The sequence below is a fragment of the Maylandia zebra genome, linkage group LG5 (genome assembly GCF_041146795.1).
Source record: "Maylandia zebra isolate NMK-2024a linkage group LG5, Mzebra_GT3a, whole genome shotgun sequence".
Classification (NCBI taxonomy): domain Eukaryota; kingdom Metazoa; phylum Chordata; class Actinopteri; order Cichliformes; family Cichlidae; genus Maylandia; species Maylandia zebra.
In genome coordinates this window covers 9,104,317-9,124,737 of record NC_135171.1, presented here as the reverse complement: position 1 = coordinate 9,124,737, position 20,421 = coordinate 9,104,317, and the positions used below count along the sequence as shown (strand labels likewise).

Below are 20,421 nucleotides of genomic sequence, written 5' to 3'. Positions count from 1 at the left end.
GAACAAATCTTTTGTTATGCTGTCGTAGACGCTATCCAATGCCAACAAACTGAATGCTACAGAAAGTTAATGTACATTTACTTCAGGTGTTTAGCAAAACTAGCTTCTGTAATGTGGCCTTGCAGAGATGCAGTTCAAAGCAAGGAGGCAGGAATCCAAGTATGTTGCACTGGCTCAGCGTTAGCGTAGTTAACCTGCCTGAAGCCTTTTGGAGGTGGAGAAGGCCTGGTTGGGGTTATTACAGGTCCTCTGTACTTCATAACAAACACAATATAACGAATGCTTTATTTCCTTTTTGAGCATGCTCCATTCTTTACTTCCTTAAAAAACAAACAAAAAAAGCTGCTCTAAGTTTTAGTTTTCTTCCTGTCTTTGTGTTGCAGTGAAATGTTTCCACTGATTTAAGGACTGACAGAGAAACCTGGCTGCCTCAGTTCAGAATATTTTTCAAGCTACCTGTGGGAATACACGCTAACAGTTTAGGCCGCAGGCAACCATGCTCCCAAGTGTCCCTCATAGATTGAATCTTGGTCACTGATGGATTTCTGTTATTAATAGAGCTGCTTCGTCACCAAGAGGTTAATATTGAAAGGTGATATTCACAGCGGAAGACTCTGGGATTTGCTCCAGTATGAATATAATTTATTGTTACTTGTCTTTTTCTCAATGAGGGGCCTTCATCCGGGTAAGACAGTATCAGAGGCCTGTTTCTTCTCCGCTGGCCTCGTGCTGATCTGCTTGTTTGCAGTGTGAGTTTTCCTTGCTGCTCCCCTTGAGCAGTTGGCAAGTAGGTTCAACTTGGGTAAGAGCTGCATTAGCTCAGGTTCATTAAGAAGCAGTTTTGTGTTGACAAGGCAGATGATAGATTCGCTTGGATTGAGTTCTCTGGAAGGCTGTGGAGTGCCGTGCACGGCTTCATCAGTTCATTGTGGATGAAAGTGATGGAAATGAGATGTGGGAAAACTAGCTCACACACCTCTGGATCTCATTCATAAATATGTTTCCCTCCTGCCCCCACATACACGTACCTCATTCATTACTGTATAAATGGAGAACTAATGCTAATCAACGCTAATCAAACACTTAAACGGAAGTGGTGGCTTTTCATAGCAGGCCATGACTGAAGAAGTTAGTCTCTGTGGAAACGAATGGGAAATCTCTAATCTCTATTTCTTCCTGTAAGACTATTCTTTTTCCTCTACTGCTTAGTCAGCAAGCAGAGAAAGGTCAAAGGTCAGGCTCAACCATTCAAGGAATCGGTGAGATTGCTGCTCTGTGATACAGCAGAGTAGAAAAAACATTAGAACACCACTGTTCATACTGTATATTCTTTATAAAGAAGTATTTTATAATAAAAATGCATCAAACAGACACGTGACAGCAGGGAATTTTAGCTTTTATTGGAACAGGAAGCTGTGAAAAAAAGTATACCCTTACTGCTTCCACAGGACATAAGAGGATAAGTAATCAAATGCACCTGATTAATACCCCACTGTGAGCACCTCTATAAAAGCAAATGTTTTGCTGTTATAGACACAATGTAGACACTTTATTAATGAACAAGCACCAAAGGGTTAAAGAACTCCCATTTAACAGGATGAGACCTTCTGCAGAACTAAGCTCAGGAAGGGTCATCCACCTGATGTAATGAGGGGAGAGGAAAGTGACAAGCACGGAGATACAACAATATTGATGGTTGCAGCTTTTACTGATCCACCTAGCTACAAGTGCTCGTGCTAAACATGCAACGTCCAACAAACTGGGAAACAGAAAAGAACCACTTGCAAAAAGAGACCTATGAACAGTAGTAAGACCTCAAATAGAGAGATTTAATTACAAAATAAGTTGAAACTCTTTTCAGTTCATCATCTTTTTAAAGTAGTGTGCAGAATTAGGATAAGCACACATCGATTGGCACCTAATGACAGTTGCAAAAAGTCTGATTGTCCTGAGGCAGCTTATTTCAGGCTTGGCAAATACCTAACTAATAACCTTAGAAAAACATTTCCAAACACCTACATTAGCAGACATGTTGTTGTTTTAATTGCAGTAATTCTGTTGCTCTGTGTGTAAAGGTAAGAGTGCCCTTACCTTCATTGTTCAGTGCTCAAGACAACATGCAGACACTCCTAGCAACTGTCTGCATCATGTCTCTTATCACCTTCGCCCTGACATGATGCAGACAGTCCTGTGTGGGGGTGAAGCTGAAGGTAATTTTGGCTGTAAAAAGGCATAAATAATGTCCCCACACATGGCTGGTGAGTGGACCAGTGGAAAATGAGACCCTTTAAACTCTGCAAGCACATACGATTGCAAACGATTGCAGAAATGCTGAAAAGGTTGTTTCAGTGTGTGCTTCTGTTCTCAGGCCTTTCCAATTAGCGACTGCAGATAGAGCCGGCACAGCAGGCATTTGAGCTTTTGCAGTTTCAGCATGCTCCTTGTAGCTCAGAGCGTCGTCTTTTTTTCCACAGCAACGAGCCAAATCAGTAAAGGTCACCTCTGTGCACTTCCCTCTGCTTATTTCTGCTTTGAAACTAAGGTTAGAAACACATAGTAAGCACAGATGCAGAGAGTGTGATTGATGTGATGATTGCTTTGTTTAATAAGCCAATTTTCAGTAAAGTAATGGTGTATCTAAAAAGATATTATTCTGTCCATCCCTCCATTTTCTTCACCTTATCAAATTGAGGATCGCGAGGGTGCTGGAGCCTATCCCAGCTGCCATAGGGTGAGAGGTGGAGTAGGCCCTGGACAGGTCACCAGTCACCAGCAGGAATAACTTTATGAATGCATCTGTGTATGTATGCATTTATTTAATTTTGTAATTGAACTAAAAAAGGAAAACTCTCATATATTCTACATTCGTTATCTGTAAAATGTTACTTTATTTTCGATGTTTGTGGTGACCAGCTCGTGAAAATCAGAAATTCTGTCAATCCTCTCAAATTATTAGAATTATTTTGAGTCCCTTTTAGTAGGAAAAGTGCAACGGGGATGAACCCCGACTTGGGAGGATTGTCAATAAATGTTGCTTCAAGAACTTTAGCGAGTTTCATAAGGAGTTGACTGAGGCTTCAGATCCATCCCACACAGACATGTTTAGCAAAGGGGTCGCAGCTGTTAGGTTCCTCATATCGAACCACTTCAGAACCAGAGGCAACATCACAAGACCTTACCGGGGCTGAGGAGACAAAGAACTGCACTGTTGCTCGGTGGCCTTGTTTTCACATGAAAGTAAATGTTGTATTTTATTTTGAAATCAAGGCCCTAGAGTCAGTTTGATGCACAGAATCCAAGGTGTTTGTAGTCCAGTGTGAAGTGCAATCTGATGATTGTGGTATTATGTCCTCTGCTGGTGTTGGTGGTGGTCGGCCCACAGTGTCAAAATGGGTTTAATGTATTTGATTGGCCAGCAAACTCGCCTAGCATGACCCCATAGAGTCACAGATAAGCTTGAGGCTCACCCTGGGTCAACACACCTGAATCACATGATTAGTTTATTACCAGGCCTCTGGAGAACTTCAAGACATGTTGAGGAGGTCAGTTAACCTTTAAATCAGCTGTGTTGGATCAAGGGCACATCTAAACCCTGCAGGACACCAGCACTTGAGGCCTGGAGTCCCCCCACCTCTGCTATAGGGGGTCTCCACTTCTGATCTCAAGCACTGGGTACTGCTAATATAAACTAAACGCACAGCTGTCGTTTTGAAGCACTTGCTTGGTATTCAGCTTCTGTAATTAACTTACCACAGTGAACAGAGAAATCCTTTAGAATAACTGTTTTCCAGAAGCAGAGTTACAGCTATGCTGCAGTCTTAAAAATGTTACGACCAAATTTAACATTTTAATTAATGAAATAAAATCGGGCCTCCCTGAGCCTGGTTCTGTCAGATTTTCTTCCTGTTGAAAGGGAGTTTTTCCTCCCTGTTGTTCCCAGTGCCTGTTCATAGGGGGTCATCTGCTTGTTGGGGTTTTCTCTGTATTATTACTGTTGTAGGGTCTTTACCTTACAAAGGCAACTGTTGTTATAATTAGGTGCTCTATAAATAAAACTGAATCAAATTCAATTGAAATGAATTGAACTGAATATAAATATGAGTACCATGTTACAGATATCGAGGGTGTCAGTGGGCACTTGAATGCACCAACAGAAAATGTTGCTTGTGGTCTTCACATTTGTCCCCTGCATCAAATTGTACAACTGCTACAAAACAAGTTGAATAATTTATTTATATATCTACAAAAATATATGTCTAAATGAACAAAATGAAATAAAATAAAGAGTCAGCCAAAAAGACAAATACCTTCATGGGTCAGTGGAACTGTTTGCAACAACACTAAGTGCGTGTGATTTGTCGTCAGTAGAGAGAAACTTGGGGAGGTGCTGCAATAATTTATTGCCTCATTGCATATTACATTGTAGTTTCAGCACCAGATGGCTCTCAAGCCAAATACATAGCACTGTGTGTTTAGCAGTGCCACTAAACCCTTATCATTGTATTTGGTGCTAGTTTGCAGTTCATACCTCAGGCCAACAGAGGTCAACAAAGGTCACAGGTTGCTTGAGTTATCCAGGCAGTTTGTACAACACATGGTAATGTATATACTCGATTTAAGCCAGGTCTTCACCTCACAGCCGCAACTCCTTTTGAATTTTAACCATCTCCACTTATAGTATATTGCTAAATAATAGGTTTTGAGTGGTGGAGACAGGCACTTGTGAGGAAACACAAATGTTTTAAACTCATTAAAGTTAATGAATAGACCTTCAGTCTCATGGATGTGCTATTTAAATCTGTTACTGAAATACATTCTTGGACAAGGAAATACGTAAAACCCAGCACATTACCACATCAGCTGGCATTTGTGACTTTATAAGGGGAACTAAGCGTTGTATTATGAGTTGCTACGAGGACCACTGTGCCATGTGAAAATGTGTTTTTACCGAGTGAAAACAGTCTTTGTCCAAGTGCTGTTGCCTTTGGCAGGTAATGCATTTTGACTCACTGTTTTTCAAATCTGGGGCCCTCTATTACTATAGGCTGCACATTTACATACACATAACCATGACCAAAGGAGACTAATAATCACACAGTGTATACTCGCCTGCACGTCTGCAATGATAGCAGAAAGTTTATTCCCAGCAGAGTGACGAGAGACTGAGCTGAAGGTGGAACTCTGTGGGCTTTCCCAGTTTAGTCATGCCGAATTGCCTTGACATGTCTGCATGGTAGAGGAAAAGCACAACTCTGACAGTAAGTCTGACTTTGAAAACATACAGCCTCTTTTCTACACACGGATGAGTGTGTAGAAAACAGCAAGAACAAAGATAAAAGAGTTAATTTCTTCTTTGTATGTTTTCCAGGAAGATCTTTGTAAATGCTAAGAGCAGCTATAATCAGTGTTGGTACAATGATGAGGTGTTAAATGACAATATGAAAACAAAGTAACAATGTTCCAGTGAACTGTCACGTCAATCTGCAGCTCCTTTCAGCAATACAGAGCTTTATACCGACGTTCGGTTCTTTTATTTATTAGTGTAGCAGCGTTGGGAATGTATTTCTGCTGAAACCTAATGTAAAATTTGGAAGTGCATCAGCTGTGATTTGGTAGCACTGCATAAAGGAGTCGACTCTTGCAAAAACATGAAGGTAAATCTGGAACCTTCATAAGAACTTTAGATGTCTGACAAGTAAATGTCAGTTGTTGGCTTACTCTTAGACGTCACATAGTCTTATTTTCCACTGCAGCAGCAATAAAAAAAGAAGAAGCTTAAAACCCCGCTCTTCACTACCTGATGTCTATGTTTCCATTTTAAATTTCCTCCTTTCTGTTAAGTAATGGGATTCACTTTTCCCTAATCGTTCAATCATGAACTCTTCGCAAAAGCTAGACTTCCAAACTTGTTGCCAAGTCACAAATCCTGTTACATGATTGGAATGACATTTAGAGAATAGTCTTATTATGCTAAATGTAAAATATTTAACAGTTGGGGAGCCGTAAAAGTTACAGCAAGTGGTTGCCAACTGTCCTGTGTTAGCCTGGTGACCTGCCCAGGTTGTACCCTGCTTCTCCTGCTATGACAGCTGGGATAGGCTCCAGCCTCCTGTAATGCTGAATGGATAAGCAGAAGTGAATGGATGAATGGGATACACTGAATGCTGAAACCTTACATTTATGTATACATTACAGATATTAACTGTACTTTGTACTGTACACATTTCTTCTAGTAAGTCACACTCTAAATACAGCACTTTACTGTCATTTTTGAATCCACGGCATCTTTCTGCATCTAACTACGAGGTCTAAACCATCTTTGGTAAGAGCCATAGTCCTAATTCTAACCCTGTGCAATCCTCTGGTTTAAGATAAGCATTGACATGTAAATCGAAATGAGGCAACAAGAGAGTTTAATTGATTTAACAGGGCTACATTTGAATAAATAAAAAGTTCAGCTAACATTAATCCAAACGTTAATAAAATGACTGCATTTAGCATTTATATGCATTTAGCTAAAATGTGTTGCAGTTTTGTTTGTCTATATAATAATATAGTGGAAATGTTAATATATATTTATGTGCATCAAATTAAAAAACAAATTTACTGAATTACAGTATTGTAAAATGCAAAGTTTTTATAGTATGATTATTGTACTGCAAAAATACATCTTCTCTTGCTGTAGAAGTGAAATACAGTTTTGATACTGCAGCTTGGAGTCACTGTAACTTACAGTAGTGGCCTGTTTATTTACAATGTGCAATGCTGAAATAACCACTTCTCTCTTCGGTGCCTTGAGGTAAAGAGCTTTAGCCCACACTTGAAGTTCTGCTGTGATATTTCAGATTTCGTGCCTTTTAGCTTTTTACAGCATTTTTTTTCTTTGGGAACCAGACTGTCTGGTAATATTTAAAAACTCCACCCCCATATCTGGCCGCACTCTTCCCCTCCCTCTCACTCTGACCCTCTTCCTTTACAGTTCATCGTTCACTGTGGGACTCTACACCGGACCTGTTGCATCTGAAGGAGAGGATATTCAGGACACCAGTTTATGATTACGACTCCAAAGGCGTCCCGCGGAAGGAACAGCACGCATGATGCGTTTGCGGCGCTGCGGCTGTTCAATGAAAGAAGAGACGCGCAGCACAAGAGATGGGTACCGTTCCTGGACTTTCACCTACCCGGTCTTGGGGAAAATGTTGTGAGTGCGCCGTGCTGGCTCTACCTGTAGTGGTGCTTTGGTTTCAGCTTGGCGCCGCTTTTAACTTGGACACGGAGAACCGCGTCGTCTTCACTGGACCCCCGGGGAGTTACTTCGGCTATTCTGTGGAATTTTTCAAGAACTCATCCAGGTAAAGTGCCAGGAACGGCCACAGAGCTGGATTCTTTCTCCAGGTCAGCGAGGGGAAGTTTTCCGGCTCTCCTTACAGTTTGTAAAGTTTCTTTTTATTTCTAGTGTAAGATTAAAATCTTGTCCTTGTGGTTACTTTACGCAGTAACCCACTTCTCTTTTGGCGCCCCTATAACATCACCCTGAGACACAGAGCAGTATTTTCTGGTAGAGCCACCAATCCTGACATGAGAAACAGATTTTAGATTTTAAAAACGCATCTCTGTGTTTGGATCACAGCCTAAATGTGTGTTTACTTGTGTTATTGGCCATTGTCCCAGCTCTTTAAAGGTTTAAACAGCATGGGCTGGGGGGAAATGTATGAAATGAAGCTCACATGCATATACACATACATCTCTCTCCCCCTCCACCACACACACACACACACACACACACACACACTGGATATAGGCCGAACTCTGATTGGAAACAGACACACAAGTGTGTGTCTGTGTGTGATTGAGGGAGCAGGGGGTTAACCTACAGCAAAGTAAGAAAAATGCAAGTCTTATTCTGAATGAAGACTGAAGGGGCATTAAGGGTTTCCCGATGTTCTTTACTGACAGATGAGGAACTGCCAGGTGAGATGAAGTTAAAGATCAAACCTTCCCCTACAGACAGCCTTTAGCATCACCTATATCTCCTCTCTTCTGGGCACTAGTGGAAAAAGCACACACAGTGATTTTGAAGAATGTGTGAAGTTTATCAAGCAAAACCAGCCTTAGTTACAGTTCTGCATCAGATTTGTTTGAGAGGCCAGTGCCATGAAAAACTAAAACGTTTATAGTAGACTGCAATACTTCAGGGACTCAGTCAGTGAAAACATATTCAGTGTAGTGCTAGAAAAGAAAAACCTGGTTTTCCCAGTTTGAATCCACAGTAGCTGTAAATAGAAAAGAAAAAACTACTTTTCTTTAAACAACATAAGCCAAATAGAAAATGTTACAATCTGCTGTTATAGCGATGTCGTGTACACGTGTGTTTTAAATTGTCACACAACAAACTGTGATCAGGTTTGGCTAAACTGCTATGTTTTATAGCTGGTATGGAAATATCACATAAAAAAGCCTTGTTCTTTTTTTTGTATACTTTATTAATCCCCTGTAGGGAAATTACTTTCTGGCAGTGGGCAGCCACCAATCCAGCGCCTGGGGAGCAGTGTGTAGGGATGGTGCCTTGCTCAGGGCTACCTCAGGGTAGCTCTTTGGTGGATTTGAGCCCCTGACCTTCCAATCATGGGGCGAATGCTCTACCTATTGAGCTACGTCCTCCCCTCCTCCTTCATATATATTTTTAAGTGAGCAGCAGTAATTTATGGATTTGTTTAAAGTTTTTTTCTTTCAGAAAAGTATTTATTTTACATTAATGTACTACTGAGTCATGAACTGTACTGTTTGTGGAGGTCAGTGTAGCCAGATGTATAAATCACCAATACTTAGTCTTTTGTACAATGTTCTGTCAATGGCTCTAAACAAAACCGCGTCACAGTACAAACAGTACAAACAAACAAACAAACTTGGTCCTCTGTATAACACTTCCCTGCTCAGTTTATGGTCTCAGCCAATCATTTTGAAAATTTTGGTTATTCCAAATTTTAGAAAGGAAAATATTTCAGCAGATGCTCATTTGCTGACATATTGTGATTGACAAGCGAATGAACATGTGGTTTCCAAGCCAGGCCCGCCCCTTATGTGTCACATCTGATTTCTAAACAACAAAAATGATAAAACAAACAAACCGACTCATATCCAGCCTTCAAAATGGAACATCACAAACTGTGGGTGACGTCATAGTGATTATATCCATCTTTTATATTGTGCTGTCTCTGGTCAGTACATCAGATGAATGCTAGAGTCACACTAGAGAAAGAGACAGGGCAGGACCAAAATGAATGCAACTTTGTTCAATGAACCTGCGATCTTGTTGCCCTTGTGACCGTTCACAGTCAGTTCTCAGATTGACTAGGGTGCATCAAGACAGCGATAAAGCTGTTCAGTCAGTGCTGCAACAGAGTCAGCAGTTAGTGTTATAGAGGGCGGATGGAGCGACCTTGATTATCTACAACTAACAGTAAATTGTACTGCATTACCCCCCTACACAGTCTTCTAGTGCTGGTAGTTTACCAGTTACAACTGAACTGCTAACAAGCTGACAGAAACAAATACCCTCAAAGTTCTCAACCACATTTTTCTATTTTTCCCTGGAGACAAACAAATCCATGTTGGTTTGTCCAGTCAAAACGCCCTGTTTTAGCCAGCTGTTCACAGCTGCTGACAGCCTCTGGAAGATATGTTACATCACCTAAAAGCACTTTATGTTTGCAAGCCTCGATGATGACAGGGTTGTAGTTCAGTTTTGCTGCAGGTTTAATCTGCTTTATGTTACCACACCGGAGAGCAGCTGGTAGCTGGCAGCCATTGGAAGTCAAATGTAAAGCTACTTTTGCTGGAGTTCACTTACACCATTGTCATCCCTGGGGGCTCACAGACTAAAGTCAATGTTGGTTTAATGAATGTAGATATTTTCATTTAAGGAGGTCGGTTAAGATTACGTGAGTTTGCTCAACTAAGCTTGTGGCAGTCAGAGGGAATATTGTGGAGTGGTTCCTGAGATGTTGGTTTACACACATCTTTTTTTTCTGCCTATGCTGAACAATACCACATTTTGTCTTCCACCGAATTCAAGCGTACTGACAGCAGAGAAATGCAGCTGAATGTCTTCCTGTGAATCTAGTGCTTGTTGCGATGAGTAAACAACACAGGAAAGGGATGCAACTGCTGAATTTTCATTCTGCTGATGGGATAGTTTCTGCAGGCTGTCATGCATTCTGGCAGTTGCTTCGCTGTCTGTCTGTTGGGAGCCTTGGGAAGCTTTCTCTAGCTCATATCAGGTGCTGTGGTGAATAATTATACGTTAGGTTTTCTGTTAGGACAGTGCATGTATTCACTTAGTAATGAGAAGCATTTTGGGATGACAGTCTTGTGGCTTTTTGAGGAAATCAAAACTATGCAAAAATTAGAGAGGTTTGGAGCATTTCTTAATTAGGCTAGGAATATGCAGACGAGTGACTTGGTTTGGAGAACAAAGTCATCTAATGTTTACTACAGCTTTCGGAGCTGTAGACAAACAGTTAAATCCTTCTCATGTGCTGAAAGAATTCTGTCCTACCTGGAATGTGACAGAAGTACAAAACATGGCATATCACATATCAGGTCATTATTTATTTAACAGGAATTATGCAGCAGAAGGTTTGGCAGTTTGCTGTGCCGGAGCATTCAGGTGTTAACATGTTGCTAAGGAAAAAAGACATCAGCACTAATCTTAGAGATAAATGGGAAGGGTTATAAGGTATTTTCCAAACCATTTGTAGTTCGTTATTCTACAGTGCGGAAGATTATTCACAAAGTTGAGCTCACTCACTACAGGCATCAGTTAGCATGTTAAATGTCAAAGTTAATGACAGTAACATTAGAAAAAGAATGAACAAGTATGGGTTGTTGGGCAGGGTTGCCAGGAGAAAGCCCCCTTTCCCCCAAAAAGAACATGGCAACCACAAGGCTTCTTTAACAGTGTTCTTCTAACATTCTCTATATAAAGCGCCTTGAGGCGACCTTTGTTGTGATTTGGCGCTATATAAATAAAATTGAATTGAGTGGAGTGTATATTTGGAGAAAACCAAACACAGCATATCAGCACAAACATGCACACCATGCCAACTACAAGCACGGTGGTGGAGGCGTGATGATCTTGGCTTGTTTTGCAGCTACAGCAGCTGGACTCAACCATGAACCGCTCAGTATACCAAAGCATTCACGAGTGAAATATGAGGCCGTCGGTCTAACAGCTAAAGCTTGACCCAATTTTGATCGTGCAATGTAACAATGCTCCTAAACAAAGCAGCAAGTGTTTAACTTAATGGTTTAAAAAGCAAATCAGTATTTTTTGCAGTGACCCTGAAATGGTGTGATGCAAACTTCAGTGAACTGAAACTGTGTTGTAAAGAAGAGCAGGTCCACAATATGAGACCAATGAAATCATACAGCAAACAATTATTTATTACTTCAAGTTATTGCTGCCAAAAGTGGGTCTCCAAGCTACTGAAACATGGGGTGTCCTTAGTTTTTTACATACAGCTATTTTGCAAATACTGACACAGTGTAATATGGCATGTGTCAGGTAATATTTGCCTAATGTTATGACACTGATCATTTCTGATTATGTCTTGATATATAAAATCTTAGAACAGACACAGCATGTACTTTCTTTTTGCCATGACTGTAAAGTTTTCGACACCAGGAGGATCTAGAGAACAATAAAGCTGCCTAACACCTAAGATGCTTTATGTGCGATTGCCTTTAAGGTGTCACTGACTATATGGCTATTCATGGACTGAAGGATGTATAAAAAATTATATATTACATACTAATTATATGTGTTCATCTTAGTGAGATACTGTAGTGGACTGTTTTGCTTTTGTCTTGCTTGTTAAAACACACAACTAAACGTTATTATAAAGCCGGTTTACAATTTGTTTGGATAGTTTCCCTGTTCATAAATACTGCATAATAAATTGATTCTTTTTCATTTCTAATGGTCCTTCCAGTATTACAGTACGCAGTGCTTCAGAGGTCATGAGGGAATTTCTAACACTGTATTGGTTTGTTACTTAACACTGATTAGCAGATATCTATATCAGCAGCTGAAAACTGGCTCCAGAAAAACGTACGTGTTGGTGAACAAAATGCTGTATTGAGGCTTTTTAAGGAAAACTAATAACCAATGTAATGTGGCTACATCTAGGCTACAGTCTGCAGTGTTGAAATGAAATTTCTTACAGACGTTTAGAATACCAAGATTTATAACTTCCTGTAGTCTATTACCGCCACCAAAATATTCTTTTTTTCCACTACTTTGGTGCAGTTTTGGAGATTCGGTTATTACACTTGCCTTTTGCTCTGATTACTCATAGAGGTTCAGTAATGATCTCATGGTCACAAGTGTAAAGACACTAAGGGAGCAGTATTTCAGGGAATTCTGGGCCACACGCAGATGTGTGAGTTCAGTGAGTATATTTACATGTTAACCAAATACAGCAGATTTTTGGTATGGGGGTCCAGTTCATGTAAACACCATATCCTGTTTATTATAAGAACCCTGATAAAATCTTAAAAAATCTGAACAGTGACAGCACTGTGATGCACGTCAGCAGTTCCCAACCATGCTAATCAGGTTGTGTTTACAGACAGTACTGATCCCTATCACGGGATCAATAGGCCTGTAGGTCATGAGCAGTTCTACCAGTTCTTTGTTTGGATCATTTTACAGACCCGATGTGGTGAAACTACACAAATAAATATAATTTTGTGTATAAATATGCCACCATTAGGACACAACCTATTTTGGAATAATGTGACTGTGAGTAAATTCAATGGAGGTCATAAATCTTTCACTAAAAATTATACGTTGTACTGCTCCTGAGCTTCTTTCCTGTTCGCAGCTGTTCCTGTTGAACATGAGTTCAAGGAAAGGAATCCTGTAATTTTGGGGCTCAATAGTGTCATTCTACTGATAAACATCCTATTGTTCAGGATTTGTAGCTCTAGTGTTTTTAGTCACCTCAGAGAGTGAATAAAAGTTATATACTGATTTGAAAAAGTGAGCCACTGAAAGCCTGTACTCTGCACTCCTTAGTGGCTGTGGAGTGAATGGTTTATAAGGAAAGCTCATCCAGCCGTGTAAATATTCCTAAGACATTTTGGGGGATGGGGAGAGTACAGAGTCTGTCTGATATCTGCTAATGTCATCAGTCACCACTGTCTTAAGCTGTGCCATTGGCTCTGGGTTTTTTTTTTTTTAGCAAGGCTGCATGAATAACAGGTGTAGGTATATATTTGCATGATATTTATCTATATCCATGCAAGCAAATGTTTAGAACAGCTTTTGATAGGTCACATTAATGTGTGTTATTGCTTTGTTGATTTCCAGAGTATATCATGAAAATATGCACAACCATCTCAGGATACTTCTTGTCTACTCTCCCATTTTTTCCACCAATGTTTGTTTAATTTTCTAGCTACAAAGCAAAAGTACGTTCAGCACGAAAGTAATAACTGAGAGATAGAAATCTATATCTCTTTAACCTAAAGGAGCTGCCACATGGTTGTGCGCTAAGTGAAAACACTGAGTTACTGTATTTGCATAAATAGCTTCTCGTCATTGTAAGACAAAAAAGCAAATGACCACGTCTTTGTCTTTCTAAACAAATCAAAGGCTAAAACCATACCTAAACAAGGCTTTGAGAAAGATGATTGCCATTCATTAAAGTGAAAAAGAGCTACAATACTCTGGGACCAACGTGTTGTCATCGCAACACTTTGAGTCTATAATTTCCAAACAGGTCACAGTCACCTACGTAGGACAAAATATAAGAACAGAAATTTAACTATAACCAGGATAGGTCCAAGGTCCAATTTATATTTGGAGAAAAAGGCTCTGTTCTGGGATTTTTTTCTACCTTTCATGTGAGAACATGAAGCTGGAGGTGGGCAGAGCAAAACAAGACTGCAGCCCAGAATAGACAAAGCTGGACTGGGACTTATGCAGCACTCTGAGCTTTTAGCAGACAACATACATGACATTAAGTCAGACACAGGATGAAAGGAAGAGTTGGGTTAAAGTGGGTTGCAAAGCAGATTGCAGGTGCAGAAAAAACTGCCTTTTAAGTTTGCCAATAGAAACCACAGAGGGGTATAAAGTGAACCTTCAGTGATGGGGACTAATGTGTAGAAGGCGAAACTACTAATTTTGGAGGCAAACTGGACTTATTTGGGAAAAAAATTTACATTTTTTTATGTATATCAGTTAATTTCACCCCTGGTTGCAAAGACTTGGGAGAAAAAAAAATTGCATATCTTTATTTCCTTGGCCTGGAGTTAAAGTTAGGATTCAGATTGGGGTCAGAGCATTAAAATGGAGGGCAGGATAAATGACTATAAGTCTTGGTGTTGTCTGTAGATTTATGTTTAGCAGTGCCAGACAACGTCCTGTAACTGTATCTAACATCTGGTGTAAAAGTAACTGGTAATGGCAGGGATCGGTGGGAATGCTGAGGTAATAGCTACAAATTGCTCTTTAAATGTTCTTAACATACCTCTATGAAACAGTTGTGCTGAACTTTACAAACTTCTATAAACAAAACAATGTGATCTAACTTCTCAAATCTTTATGGCTGTGTTTTCATAGCCGGCAGTACAGACTGTCAGAGTCTGGTTTCCTCTTTGTCATCATTTGAGTTCTGATTAAAGGAATTGTGCAGCATTTGGGGAAATGGACATATTTGATTTCTTGCTCAAGTGAAAGGATAATTTCTGTGTTCATGTCTAGAAGCTACAGCCAGGAAGGGTTCATGACTTTCTTACTGTCTTGAGATCACCAAAAAATGTATGTAGATATAGTTTTGGAATTACGCTTCTGTACAGAAATTGGTCATATTTTCTTTTCTGCTGCTCTAGCATCAACATTTTGATCGGTGCCCCGAAAGCCAACACCAGCCAGCCCAACGTCACTGAAGGAGGAGCTGTGTACATGTGCCCGTGGAGCCAAAATAACTGCACCATTATCAGCTTTGACAAGCAAGGTAGGGTGTCTCGTTAAATCTAAATTAACGGTTGTCTTCTTTGCACTGGCACAGATAAAAATCATGCTCAATATTTAAAATCCAAGGGAGACGATTCTCCCTACATCATAATCACAGCAGTGGCTCGTAGGTCATATTGTTCCACAGTATTAAAATGTCACTTTCCCCAAAGGTACCGTGAAATAGTTGAAACAGAATGTGTAGTAAACGCACAGCTGTCTTTACCTCGCCATTAAAGTGGCTGAGAGAAGCTATGGGTAGCTTCCCCCAGTTAAGCGCCGCTGTGCTTGACCTTGAGGTCAGGAGTGCGGCTCCCTGCCATCTTCCATCGCCCGATCTAGGGGCCATGTGTTTTGATTGAAACTAGCCTTTGATGTCTTTCCTGAGTTTTAATGGTGACTGAGTCTTTCCTCAACCCCACCCCTCTCTAAGGTTTCCATTTTGGGCAATGAGCTGCGTTTGCAGTGTTTTCACAGAGCTTTGATTTTTCTCCTCGACTCGGGGCCCAGTGTTGTGAGTGCTCTTTAATTAGCGCAGAGTCATTACGGGGACAAGGACCCCAGAGGACCCGGCCTTCCCCCGGCCCTGCCAGGAAAACAATCACCTCCATCAGAAATGCAGGAAACGATAAGGACCACCGTTTGAGGATCAGAGGGTGTAACTTATCACGACCGACTGCGTGCTGATATCAAATTGTGGTTTGCACAGACCGAGAAATGTGGCTGTGCAAACTCTGCGCACATAAATATACACTCGCAAGATGTTTACAAACACAAATGGTCTCGGAAACTTGATATAGTGTATTAGAAAACACTTAAAACCACGCTTACAGTCGCACACCACATACATTTACATTCAGTAGTCTCGCTTTTCCCATTTCAGGCCTCAGGATTAATGGTGTGTTGGAGGACGTAGGCCAGACTCCATTAACCAAACAGGCACACTGAACTGCAGCCAGGAGAGTTTAATGTCACCACTCTAGTAGAGACAGCAGGAACATATATCAAGAAAATCACCACGGTTAAGGTTACAGTTAAAGCCACATTATAAGTATAATTTACATTATTTGAGTGCTTAAACAGGGACTGAAGACAAGTGTTCTCATTCAGGCATGCAGAAGGCGTTAGGGTTTGTTAAGCGATCAGGGATCCTGAATGTTCCTTTTTATGCGTGTGAGACAAAAAGCATGCGTGTGCAAGAAATTGTCCGATAGCAAATCTCTACAACTTTTATTTGCCACTTAGTGAAGTGGTTCTTGTTTTAACTGTGCTCCAAAGGACATAAAGGCAACTTGGCTCAGCTGAGTCAAGTTTTGTGGACCAGGAAAAGCAGTTGAACTTGGAAAACTGTCTTAGTTTCCCAAATTAATTATTTTAACAGAATGTCCCTGAAAAAGCAAAAAATCTGGAGGTGTAATGTTGCTGAAGTTGCAAGATTAAAACTCTTTGGCACATTCTCCTTACACTCCACCAAACCTTTCCTCATCGGTGCCTTAGTATTGCCAGGGCCTCTTCTTAAAACACATCTTGACAATCAAATACGACCGTTTGGGTTACAGTAACAACAAGGTCCAAGTCCTTTTGAGCTGTTTGATGTCTGCCATAGCATGGAGGATGGATTAAGACTGCAGACCCCGGGAAGAAGGCCATAAAATATCCATGTAAAAAGCCAAGAACATGTGGGGAACTCTCTCAAATGAAGCCCAGACAGCACAAAAGTCAAACACAACACGGTGATCAGAGTTCAAATAGCAACTCCTGACATCACTGAAGTTTCCTTCTAGTCCTGCTTTCTGAGAACCAAACTGTGTGGTGACTATAAATCTTTTGGGTTTTCTTCTGTGTTTTCACAGGTGACCGGTATTTTTATATAAATGACGTGAACACTCAGGTTGAGTTCAAGTCTCATCAGTGGTTCGGAGCTACTGTGCGTGCCCATGGTAGCAGCGTCCTGGTAAGAATAGCTCATTGGCTAGATTGCTGAAGTGACCTGTGGCATATTTGTTTAATTGAAAAGCTGTTAACATATAGTGCAGACTTTGTTGTCAGTAATTCTTTAATATGGGGTTTCGGAAACACATTCTCACACCCAACAGTAAAGCTTGGTCAGCACACTTTATCATTGCATTTTAACACAACAGCTAACTCAATAGCTTAAGAGACCAGGAGCAAAACCTCAGGACAAGCCAAGTGACTCTTTTTTTCTACTTCTTCACAATCGTCTTGGTTTGTTTGGCGATTTGGTTTGGCTAAGTGACTAGTCAGCTTATGCTATACTATGACTTGGCCATTGAAGTTTCTTACTGTAGGCAGCAAGTCCAGAGTCTTAACAGATTTTTGTCTCGTTACACACTCGATGCACTAGTAGCTTAACAACTGTAAGGAAGTTTAAGAGTAAAGTTTACATTTTTTTATTGAGTCTTCTTTCTCTGGTCTCCAGGCTTGTGCTCCCAGATACTACTGGAGGACTGAACACGACATACCCTTCTCCGATGTTACAGGAACCTGCTACCTCGCTGTAGACAACCTCAAAAGATTTGTGGAGTTTGCACCATGCCGAACAGGTAAGCTAGAGCAGCAACAGCTACCTTTCAGGGGATTCCACATCTTAATCCACCAGGTGACCAGCAGCTCACCCACAATTAGGGTTAGCGTTGGATTTGTACTAAAATGTTGGTTAAACCTTTCAAATGAAGTCTTACACACTCACTTTAGCATTGTACCTTATGATATAAGTCATCACAGGTGCTAACCATAACCGTAACCCCACTCCAACTCTATGTTTGTGTTTGATGCATGTCAGAGTGATTATTTCTGAAAAGCTTCAGGATAACAATTTGGTAACAAAGCTATATATTTGGATTACACAGGGTTTGGGTTCTCTTATGACAACTTAAACCTTAGAGAGTTAATCTAATTGACACCCTACCCCTAACTACAGATGTCAAAGGTTGCAACTCCATTATTGGCAGAGATGTTATGAACAACGTGAAGTTGTTGTTCAATAAATGTATTGATATTTAATATGTTTTGTTGCTGCTCACTGCAGAAAGACATGGACCTGCTGGACAGGGCTATTGTCAGGGGGGATTCAGTGCTGACTTCACCAAGGTAAGAGAAATGTTTGCTAGTTTTATGCAGGAACATGGTCAGTGTTTCTCTCTTTTGGCTGATCAAAGCAGTGGCGATTACACTGTGTGCACCAAACATGCACAGTTTATTTGAAACTGGTGACACACAGATTCCTCAGCTCAGTTGTGTGTGTGTTTTTTTCAGGATGGGAGGGTTGTGCTTGGAGGACCAGGCAGCTTTTACTGGCAAGGTGAGCTGAGAGGAATGTGATGCCGTATGGCTGTTTTAGAACACATCCTCCAGTGTTGTTTTCTTCTTCATGGAGAATGGATAAATAATTGGGAACCAAAGTTCAAGATACACATGCCTCACGAGTCACGACCCTTTGTTACTGGTCTGTTCTGAAGGTCAGCTGATCTCTGCCACTACAGAGGAGATTGTTAAGGCCTACTATCCTGCCTACTTTCTGCTGTCGGTCGCCGGGCAGATTCAAACCCGACAGGTGCAGGGAAGCTATGATGACAGTTACCTGGGTAAGGAAGCACCTTTACCATTCCCAGCATAAACCCGACCTATGGGCAGTTTTTGTTTTATGTCTGTTTTCTTAAGTCTTTGTTATCTATATATAATTATATCTATTCTTTGAGTAACAGAAGAATGATCAACAATGCCCACAAAACACTGAAAATTTACAATGAAGTTTGACAAAATAAAAAAACATTTTCAGCTTTACTGGAATGAATTGTCGTCAGTTAAGTTGAATGCCTGTGATGTTTAAGACCTGCCGTGCGTTGAACGTGATGTGAAACAAACACATGCAAACGGAAGATCACACTCTGGGGGGCCAAATCAACATGATATATACAAAAATCCAAACAACTGGGATTTAAAATCAATTTTTCAAAAGACATATCAATTTTTGAGGGCCCTTATGTTGCATGTATGCTTACGTCTTGTCAATGCATCACAAACTATTTGCAGTTTTTTTTCCCAAGAATACATTTATTTTTATTATTTATTTGCTGTCATTCTGTGTATAATACCTCACAGTATTCATAGCATTGCCTAAGTACAGGTGTAGTGTGGTATAAGTAGTGTATAATTGGCCAGCAGATAGCCCTGTGGTTCTGCTTGCATGGAACAAATAGTATGAAAGTAAGAAGGATTATTTTCTTTGTTTCCTGACTGCCAGGGCTTGTGAAAAAATGTATTTTAAAAAAATGACTTAGTCTGATGGTTAGAGTTAGGGTTACAGCTGAGGTCACCACCGACTTAGACCTCAAAGATTAATAAAAAGGGTTACATTATTTTTTCGGATTAATGCTTATAGAAAAATGGAAATAAGGTTTTGATGAGCGACAGTCAGAATGATGATTTTTTTTGTCCCATGGTTACCAAGACTTACAAGAACAATTCAAAACACAAAAACAACATATTCTGATGGGGCAGCGTTAGCGTTGGTGTCATGATGATTTCCACCTCACAGGGTTAAGGCATGTAGGCAAAAATATACTTTTATTGTATCCACCACTTCAAGCTGTTTCTGTCCTCTCTCCTGCAGGTTACTCTGTGGCTAGTGGCGAGTTCAGCGGGGATGGTGAGGAAGGTGAGGGTCATATTTACAGTACTGAGAACCAAAATGCATGGCTGAGTGTGGGGATTGCTGCTTTGTTTCGATAAACGTGTTTGTGTAGTAACAGAAAGGTGTTATTAGCCTTTCAGGAAGCCAAAACATTCAGACCCCCCCTCCCAAAATAAATCTGATAATTATGTTGTTACTTTTCTTTTCACAGATTTTGTCACAGGAGTTCCAAAAGGACTCATGCTGTATGGTTTAGTAAGGAGTTCCTATGTTCTTCTTGATTTTTGCAGTACAAATAGGAAACGTGAGGCAACATGAAGGTTCTCAGCGCACAGGTTTTAATAGCTAACTCTCTGCTGTTCTGATATAGGTGTCCATATTAAATGGAAGTGATCTGAAATCTCTGCTAAACCTGACAGGGGAGCAGGTACGTACAAGTGTGACTGGATGTTTTTTTTTGCCTGACTGCTGTTTTCATGTATGGTCCTATATTTAAAGTGGCATGTGCAATGGAGGGTTGGAGATGAAGGAATTTGCCCTGTGGAGAAGAGGCCTACGCCAGGGTCAGAGCTGCAGGTCACAGTACGCACAGCTCGTGGTTTCTAAAAGCTGTTAATCAAACCCAGAGTTAGCAGACACCAAGACAGTGGTCAGCATATTGATTCAGGATGTGCATTTTTAAAGTCAGTCAGAGCTGAAGAGCACCAGTGCTGAACAGAATTCCTTTAAATAAAGCCCACAG

General features: G+C 40.6%; 1 protein-coding gene across 1 annotated transcript in view; it reads left to right on the top strand.

Annotated features, from left to right (window-relative positions):
* The first annotated feature begins 6,967 nt into the window (after positions 1 to 6,967).
* Positions 6,968 to 20,421, top strand: part of LOC101474604 (integrin alpha-5) — a 51,565-nt gene continuing 38,111 nt past the window's right edge. The window contains exons 1-10 of the mRNA XM_004559917.2: positions 6,968 to 7,352; positions 14,902 to 15,026; positions 16,879 to 16,979; positions 17,466 to 17,589; positions 18,075 to 18,136; positions 18,302 to 18,347; positions 18,505 to 18,630; positions 19,659 to 19,703; positions 19,891 to 19,934; positions 20,050 to 20,106. Of these exons, the coding sequence (XP_004559974.1) occupies positions 7,153 to 7,352; positions 14,902 to 15,026; positions 16,879 to 16,979; positions 17,466 to 17,589; positions 18,075 to 18,136; positions 18,302 to 18,347; positions 18,505 to 18,630; positions 19,659 to 19,703; positions 19,891 to 19,934; positions 20,050 to 20,106 (930 nt within the window). The 5' untranslated portion in view covers positions 6,968 to 7,152. The remainder of the gene's footprint in view (positions 7,353 to 14,901; positions 15,027 to 16,878; positions 16,980 to 17,465; positions 17,590 to 18,074; positions 18,137 to 18,301; positions 18,348 to 18,504; positions 18,631 to 19,658; positions 19,704 to 19,890; positions 19,935 to 20,049; positions 20,107 to 20,421) is intronic.